This window comes from Falco rusticolus, chromosome 1, assembly GCF_015220075.1.
Source record: "Falco rusticolus isolate bFalRus1 chromosome 1, bFalRus1.pri, whole genome shotgun sequence".
NCBI classification, from domain to species: Eukaryota; Metazoa; Chordata; class Aves; order Falconiformes; family Falconidae; genus Falco; species Falco rusticolus.
The window spans coordinates 13,652,428-13,661,607 of record NC_051187.1 but is presented as its reverse complement, the minus strand read 5'-3'; the positions used below and the strand labels follow the sequence as shown (position 1 = coordinate 13,661,607).

The window sequence follows — 9,180 nt, the reverse complement described above, 5'->3', positions numbered from 1 at the left end:
GGGCTGACACACCCCAGAGGGCCCCGCGGGCTCCGGCACAGCCGGCTGGGTAACGACAGCAAGGCTGGGGCAGAGCCGGTCACGTTGGCTCTGGCTGTCGTGACTCACCCAGCACCTGGCAGAGCCGAGCCCCTCAGGGTGCTGCCCTGCCGCCCACCGGCACCCCACAGCAGCCTCCCCTCTCCATGGAGGGTGCCGGCAGGATCTGGGGGGCTGAGGGGAGGCCTTTCTAGGCTGGGTTTGGCGTGGCTGAGGCTTTTATACAGGAAAATACGCCCTGGGGTTTGGCCACAAAATAAATCCTTGATTCACGACTTGCTGCCAGGTCTCAGGCAAGCAGCGACTGCATTTACAGCCAGGACCAGGCGGGAGCAGGGATTAACTTTGCCTCGCTATTCAAAACTGCGTTTTTCTTTTATGTTTACCTTACCCTCACAGGGAGACTTCAAGCGAGCGTGCTGTGCTAAAACTGTCCCTGGGTGCTGCAGCTCAGGTCCAGCTTGGCTTCACTGCTGTCTAGTAGGGTGTTGAGCTGGTGCTGGCGGTGGCTCCACACCTTCCACATCCATGGGCTCTTGCTCAGCAAATCTGCTCCCGGTTCCTGGTAGAAAAAAGGGTGGAGAAAGCTTTCATTTTCTCCTGGCTCCTTTGAAGTTGTGCTTTGAAGCAGGTGCAGAAGGGGAGGGCTCCGGATGGGTGCTGGGTGGGTGGCTATGGCACCCCGACATAGGCTGTGCGGGGGGGCAGGGGAATGCTTCCTGCCTGTGACTCAGGAGGGAGGTGGGGGTGTCCCCAGCTGCAGGCTGTGGCAGGTGGCAAGCAGGGACCTGTGCCAAGATGCCAGGCACCGACTTCTCAGTGCGTCTGGGAGGGGACATATCAGCCTTGTCTTTGGCTGGGACAAACAATGGCCAACCAAAGCCATGGCTGACGTGGTCCTGCCCGCATCCCACTCCAAGGCTTGGACCTGCAGGATGTGTCCTGTGGAGGAGCTGGGCAGAGCCCTGTGTGGGCTGGCAAGGCCCACAGATGGAAAGAGAGGATGGTGACTGCCACCTGTGCAAACCCGGCGGAGCGTTGGGCAATAAGGAAGCGAAAGAAATGACCAAAAAACCCCCAAGGCAGCAACGTCAGGGTGTTGCATCAGCGTGCCGTGCAGGGGAGATGCTCTGCAGAGCACTTCCCTTTGCAGTGCAAAGCTGGCCTGGCCAGAAATGTCCTGGCTGGCCTGTCCCCAGGGGAGATCAGGGAGGGGACACTGCTGCCGCGCCCCAGCATTGGGAGACCCGTCCTGTACAGGGGGCAGCCTCCAGCAGGGCCGATGGGTGACTTGCTGGGAGCCCCGGTGCAGTGCCAGGCCCAGGGCTGGGGCATCTCGGCAGAAGCCATCCCTCCCTGTTATGCCATGAAGTCTTCTGGGGTGGGATCCATCCCCAGCAGGCTGAGGCCAGGCAAGGTCCTGCTGCTTACTGCCTGCTGCTCCAGAGCAGGTCCTGGCTCTGGATGTGGAGACACATTGAAGCACCGGTGGGGAGAAGATCCAAGCAGCATTGCGATTCATTAGAAACCAAAGCCAAGGTTTCAGGGCATTTCAAAGAGGATTTTCAGTGGCAAGCTCAGCCCAGCTTCCCTTGGCCTTGGTATTCCTGTAGCAGGACTTTTTCTCAGATAATTCAAATATGTTTGGAAGAAGACATTTGCATTCAGGGCAGCTGTGGGTTTTCCTCCCAAGGATGACAGTGCACAAACCTGTATGCCAATGGGACTGTGATATGTGGCATGAGCCCAGCCGTGCACTGCAGGAGAGCTGGCGGAGCCAGGAGGCTGCCTGCTCCAAAGGGAGAGGGAGCCCTGCCTCCTGCGGTATTTGACCTTCCCCAATCGCCAGGCACCCTCCAGCCCTGGCTGGGGGACACAGGTGGACTGGGATCTGCTGGGGCTGGATGGAGCTGGGGAATGGCCTTTCGGGTGAGTGCCTGCCTGCAGAGGGGCTCTGGGAGCCTGGCACCAGCTCCAGCGACTCTTCAGAGGCAGGTCACAAAGATGTTCAGTGTGAAAGATACTGGTTTTCACAACCTTATAGTTTTCGCGTTGTAATAACCACATGTTCCGATCCTGGGGCTGTAGTCCAAGGTTTCCTTGTCTTTCCAACACATCAACTGCTCCCTAAAACATCTCGATCCAGGTTCTCCAGGAGTTTTTTCCCCTTGTTGGCTCTTCACAAGCCCCCATCTGGGTGTGAGTGCTCCGGGTTGTCCTGAGTTGCTCCCACACACAGGCAGATGGGATTGTGTCCCCACAGCCTCTCTGGGAGCCGGTCCCCCCATCCCCTCGTCCCCTGCTTTATCGGGACACAACCTGGGGGGGCAAATCCCACACGGAGGGGATACATCTTGCCCCAGCTCTCACCAGTGGGTTGGACCCCCACCATGTCCTGCTCTCACTCTGTCTCATCTCAGTCAGAGTTAAAAGCTGCCCGTCCCTGCTGCCATCCTGCCCTGGCCTGCCCAGGCCAGCACAGCCCCCTGGCAGGCGGCTGCCTGCCATGCCTGCCGAGGGCAGCCCGCAGCCGGTGCCGGTGCCCGCAGCGCTGCCGTTCCCGGTGCGAACGGCAGAGGCCAGGCCATGGCCGCGCTCAGCACCGCGGGGAGCAGGCTGGAAGCTCTTCCCAGCAGCGGCAGAGGATGCTCAGCCTCTGGAATCACTTAGCGCTCCCTTCCCTCTCACCTCCATCTCACCAGCGCCTGCTGCCCCACTTGCCATCCCGGTGGGTACCATGCCAGTGTCACGGCTGTCATCCCTGCCCAGCCCCTGGGGGACACGGGGCACCCTGGGACCATCTAGCTCTTGGTGCTTCACCGGGAAGTTTTTCCTATCAGGCAAGCTGGGAACCCAGTTCTGGTTCTGTGAGCCTTCCCCACTGGCATCACAGTGCTGGTGGCAGCAGTGCCAGCCGGCTGTGTGGCAGACAGAGCTTGTCACGATGTCACTGCCTGGCAGTCCCTGCTGTTCCCTTGTCTTGGCCATGGAGGGGCTAGGAGATGGAAAGCAGCCCCCGTCGCCCACCTGTGCTGTGCTCTGCAGCTGCCCCGTGCTCAATCACCTTTGCAAACATAGGGATGCTCCTGCTCACCTTCACAGCCTGGGGAGCTGGGCAACCCCAGCTCCCGTCCTCAGGGGCACTGTCACCCCCAGAGCAGCACACAGACCCCTCCAGATACAGATGCTAGTGAGAAATTTGTATTTTTACACCCTTCAAGCACTGTTTCCTCCTGCCCCGCCTCCCTCCTCAGCCAGCCGGCAGTGGGAAAGCACTAAGAAATAAAACAATATCAAATGCAATCAAAGGCACGCTGGTGGGAATTTCTCTTTTGAGGTTTCTTTCTCTTTTATTGCTTTCCCAAAGAATAAACATTTGGGAGGGCTCTGGGGTGATTTAGTGGAGCAGGAAAGGGCAGGAGGCTGGAAGCTGTCTGCTCCCTTTTGCAAATCTCATAGGATAAAGGTCCAGCCTTGGGGATTTTCCTTCCAGTAGAAATGACTGTCCAGTAGATGATAAGACTGGGAATAGCTTGGCTTGATGGGGGAGCTGCTTCGCCCCCTAGCACTGGGGCTGGGGTTAGTGGGAGCTGCTGGGACAGGAGCTAAGGCAGAGAATGCTGCCATGGAGAGGAGGAGGGAATGAAGCGGGCTAATTCATAGCAGTGCGGAGGAAGCAGTGACCTTTGAGAAGCAATCTTCCTCGTCCGCTGCTATTTATCCAGCTCTCCCCGCAGCCCCTTCAGCCAAGCCCAACCCTGTATGCAGAGGCCAGGCTGGGAGATGCTGGGCTCCCTGGTGCTGAGCCATGGCTGTCTCCTACTCAGGAGTGGTTCTGGTTTGTGGAGCCGAATACAACGTTTTCTGCTGGAACAGCAGCTCTGCAAAAGGCTGAACCTTCCTGCCTGCCAGGTGTCCTTGGGCAAGCGAGTGGGGAGGAGAAGCTGTCCAGTTGTCCCCAAGCAGCCCCCTTGCCTGGCCTACCTCCCTGCTGCCGCTGCTTGGACTGCAGGATGAGCCGTGCCCGGGCTCAGAGAATCCACGCCTGGCTAAGCACAGGCTGCAGCACGGTGTTTACCTGCACAGCCATCTGCATTCACCTTCGGAGAGGTTACCTGCTGACAGTGCTCAGCCAAGCTGCATCCAGCAGCTGGGCTGGTGCGGGGAGCAACGCTCTGGCTGACTGGGCACCACAGCCCTCCATCAGCCCCAGCCCCTCTTAGCCAGGGCAGGGCTGTGGCCAGGGGGGCTCCAGCATCCTCAATACAGGACCTCAGGGGAGATGGGTGCAAGGCTGGACTGCCAAAACAGTCCTGGCACATCCTTGCCCGCACCCGCATCTCTGCCGGCACCCTGTATCTCCATTGGCACCCCAGTGTCTGTAGGCACAACACCTCTGCAGACACCCCAACCCTGCAGGCACCCCATTCTGCTGTCACCCTGACCCCTCTGCTAGCCTGTACGATCCCAAAGGGCACCATGTCACATGGGGTTTCACAGAGAGGGGGATGGCTGCTGTCTCACTGGTACACCCCCACACACCCCTCCATCATCACTAGGATTATTTTTTAAATCAGGTTCCCAAAGCTGACAGTACCATTCCCAGGACCTGTTCCCCGCCTTTTGCACCCTTCGTCACCTGCAGAGCTGGTGCAGATGTCACCTGGTGCCCTGGCAGACATGGGCCAGGGATACTCTGTTGCAAGGGACAGAAAGCAGCTCAGTAGAAGGTGCCCAGCCGCATCCTGGAAGCAGGCAGAAGGCAGGGCACAGGCAGGGCAGCCAGGCCTTCCGCTGGGAAACAGCAGCAGCACCACCAGGCATACAGAGCCACCCATCTCCCAGCAGCACCAGGACCTCAAAATACAGCTACAGGACTACATTATATGTAGGTAGATATGAAATATATCGTTAAAACCTGAGCATAACCATAATTTGCTGGTGACAGAACCCTGAGTGATGCACAGCTCTTGGAAGACGTGGGCTTTCCCAAGTTTAAAATAAACCGATTTAATTGCCCATGTGCTGCTGGGCTTTTTGTCCAGCCCATTTTTCCTCTACCAAGAAAACAATAAAAATAAGTGGAAGTATTTGTAGTTATTTACTGAAATATCTAAAGAAAGCAAATGAAAATCACATTATTTCTCAGAAAAGTATCCCCAAAACAAGCCCCTCTGCTACATAAATATAAAACCACAACAATGCACCAGAGCCCAACGATTATTTTATTTCAGGAGCTGTTTGGAACATCAGCCTCAAAACTGATCAAACATACAAACAGCAGCATCTGCAGGGCAGTTTTCTAAAGCTTTCCCTTAAAGCAGATATACTTGTCAATGAATAAAAAGGATTTGTAATTAACAGCAATAGATGTCCCATCTGTGTGGGGATGGGAGCCCTCCCAGCAGCAAAGCTGTTTTGTTCGGGTGATCTCATGGTGTTTAATGTGGTGAGCAATGGGAACGTGCTTTTTTGCTGGTTTGTTCCCCAGACTGGGGGGCGCAGGTGCTCGTTAGCATGGGGACATCAAGTGCCCCCCCAGCTAATGCACACCCACCCAGCAGCAAGTGGAAAGCAAAGGGGGGCTCCTCTCGGGCACAGTGCCAGCTGCGCGGGTTCAGGTGTCCGGGAGCACCTCGGTGCCTTCAGCACTGCTTCCTCCGCTGGTACCTGGGGGGTCCTGCAAAACCAGAGGGTGATTGGGCTGGGCTGGGGGCTGCAGGCCCTGTCCCCCCCCACCCCTGCATCCCTGGCAGTAGGGCCAGCACCTGTGCATGGGGCACGTGTAGTTTCCCCACTTCCTTAGGTCCCAGCCTGCCTCCCCAGGAACCATCCTCCTCCTCCTGGTCCTCTCCCCCATCCTCCCTCTGCCCTTGGCTTCGTTCTCTCTCAAGAGTGCCTGGGAGAAGAGAAACCTGGCTGCAAATTAGCAAGGAGGATTTTTCAGTCTGAGACGTGCACTTCCCACTCTGAGCACTGTTATTTCATCACTTGGCTGCCAAACTCCCGGGAATTAATCCTGGCCGGCGCTGACAGTGTTTACATTCAGTGCTGCTCAGATAAACCATATCAGACGGCACAGCAGAAGAGGAGCCGGGTGCGGAAGGAGGGGCTGGCTTCTGCTCAGTGTCAGCCCCACCGGGCGGGATGATTTTTTCCTGCTTTTTTTCCCCCCTGTCAGGGGCTTTGCTCTGAGCAAGGAGCTGCCAAAAACCCCGCACTGGTGAGGGTGGCCATAAGGCGGTTTGTACAGCAAAGCCTGGAGCTCCCAGCTCTTATCTCGGTGCAGATAATGAAGAAAAAGAAGGTATGTGTCCTTCAAGCCAGTGGGAGCCTGCAAGCTCTCTCCCCTGAGGTTTCTTGCCCTGTGCCACCCAGCGCACAAAGGAGGACTTGTCCTCACCGCCAGCTCACATGGGCTGTTTTTTCATAGGTATTTGTGCAGTACAGTTATTGCAGATTCTCTTTTTTAATCTCCCCCTTGCAGATGTATTTCTGGCTGTCCCTCACAGTAATCTCCTGGCTTTCCCCTTGGCTGCCTCTGGGCACTGACTGGACATGGACACACAGTCATGTGCCACCTCTGAGCCCACATCTGCACTGGGCTCATGGAGCTGTAATTCCTCCAGCACATGGCAGGCACAGGACCCCATGGCCAGTGGTGTGGGGTAGAGGGGTTATCCCAGGGCCGGACCATGGGAGACAGGCTGGAAGCACACCCCATGCCATGCCTTAGCTATCAAATATCCCCTCTCCCTTCATTTCCCAGCCTGTAAAACATCACCAGAGCCACCAAGGTGGTTTCCAAGAGCTGGATCTCCACCAACTCCCTTGGGCGAGGGGTGCCTCCTGGAAAGCAGCATTGCCAGGCTGTGACACTTGGAAACAAGGTGGTTTTAGCCCTCCCTGGGCACAGGGTGGTCAGAGGGTGTCAGCCCATCACCCAGGTGCCTAGGTCAATTTTCCAGTGTGCCGTGAGCCTCAGTCTCCCACCCTGTTCCCTTTTCCACCAGTGCTTGCAGAGCACCGGTGTGGCCACCAGGTCCAGGTCACAGTGCGATCGTCACAGCCACCCTGAAGTGACAGGATCTGTGGGTAAATATTAGTACAAAGTGAAGGGCTGTGTACATATTTTCTCCCTGCAAGGTAATGCTGAAAATCCCAGCTCCTTTTCAAGAAGCCATTGGAAAAACAAGCCCCGTGTTGGCACCCTGTGGCCACCGCTGGTTCTGGCTAGTCTCAGCCCAGTGTGCAAAAGTCTAAGAGCTTCAGGTCCCCACTGCAACCTCCCTACTCCTGAGCTGGCCAGTTCTTTTGCTTGTGGTTTCAAAGCTAATGTTTCCCATCTGGACCATAGCAGCGTGCAGGCTTTGCTGACCATGCGCTTCTGCCTGGAAGTGTATACAGGATGCAGCAGAGACTCTGAGGATGGCTTATTAATCTCATTAACAGCACCAAGTGGTTTTCGCCACAAAAAAAGATGAAGCGGGAGAAGATAGATTGAACTAGGCACTTATTCCCTTCCCCACGTGAGTTGGCCTTTGGTTCCCTTTGGCATGGCCATGGCCAGATTAACTTGATTTGGCTAAGCTTCAGGGGAAGAAATAGGCTCCCCTTGCATGGCTACCCCAGTCCCTGTAGCCTGGGGACCCCGAGTAGCTCACATGCCTGCCCACAGAAGAGCTACTCCACCACGTGCAGGGCTGGAGAACATCATTGCTGCCCTCAGCCCAACAGGAGACATGCCAGTGCCAGGCTCCCCAAGACCCCTGGCAGCCTCTGAGGCCCTAAACTCTGCCCTCCTCCCTCTCAGACCCCACTGAGCGCCCCCCCCCCCAGCCTCAGACCAGGGTCCTAAACCTAAGATTGCTCCCCTTAAAATTGCTTGTGGCCAGGCGCTGGTGGTTTCTACCATCCTGGTGGGATAGGCTTTCCCTTCCCTGAAAGCCCGTTCTGACTTGTGCTGATGTACTCTGCATCAGCAGGGGAGCACAATAAAAAGGATTGCTCAGATTTCTTTCCCAAGCTTACACACCACAGAAATGAGGCTTATGGGACCATTACACACATCTGTCTGTCTGCTGTCCACCCGTCCCCTGCCAACAATTTTGGAAAAGCTGGCCAGCATCAGCCAAATCTGACTCTGCCTCCTGCAGCAGAGAGGAGCCTTCATCTCGGATCCTGCCAGGATTCATGTGCCACGGAGGCAAAGTCCCCGGCTGGTCCCATGCAGCAAATCCTCCTGGCATGCATTTTGGGCTGGCCAGGCTGGAGAAGGCAGAAAGAGCTGCTGATTCAGGGAGAGCCCTCAGAGGTTTGCACAACGTACCTGGAAGCCAAGTAAAGAGCCTGGAGGAAGAGCAGACCCTCCCCTTCGCACCTGAGCCTGTAAGTAGAATTCCTCCAGCCACCTCTACCACCCTTGGTGCAGAAGGGCAGTGAAGGGCAGTGAAGGGCACATCTCTTCCTTTGGATGCTGCTTTCCAGCCACGAAGCTCCCTCACTGGTTTCCTCAGAGCAAGCAGGAACCCACAGACCCATCTAGCCATAGGGCAGCCTCCCACATCCCCCCACCTCGCAGCCACCCCACCAGAAAGAAACCAAGAAGAGCTGGAGTGGTTTGATTGATTTATCCACTGAAGATACAAGTTTCAGTTTAATAACACCATTCTGTCCGGTTACAAACATACTAAAAACCTACAAAAAGAAAAACAAGTTACACCCATCGTACACGGAACAGCATGTATAAAACCAGCACAGAAGCACCGAGAAACACACACATGAACAGTATCCGCAGCTGTAACAGGAAAGACACGGAGTTACATCAGACCACGCCGGCTCATGTCGGTGGGTCATGGTGGGACTCATTAAGACATACTAACAATTAGAGACAACTTCAGCTATGGAAAATAATTAGCGTCGCAGTCTGTCAAAGAGGTTGGACCCAGGTGGGTAGTTTTATCCATCCCTTTCTGTAAGTTGGTCCAAGATTAGCTCATGGGTTTCCCTTCCACCCGTCTGTCTGGCGTCGCTGGTGCTGGCCCTGAGCAGCCTGTGCACCAACATCAGCACACTGGGGCAGCTTCCCTCTGGCAAGGGGCAGGGAAGGCTGAGCTCTGGTGCCAGAGTCCAGCCAGCCAA

General features: G+C 56.1%; 1 protein-coding gene across 1 annotated transcript in view; it reads right to left on the bottom strand.

The window, feature by feature from the left end:
- Nucleotides 1-5,241: 5,241 nt before the first annotated feature.
- Nucleotides 5,242-9,180, bottom strand: part of CYGB (cytoglobin) — a 34,873-nt gene continuing 30,934 nt past the window's right edge. The window contains exon 5 of the mRNA XM_037410791.1: nucleotides 5,242-5,719. Within this exon, the coding sequence (XP_037266688.1) occupies nucleotides 5,657-5,719 (63 nt within the window). The 3' untranslated portion in view covers nucleotides 5,242-5,656. The remainder of the gene's footprint in view (nucleotides 5,720-9,180) is intronic.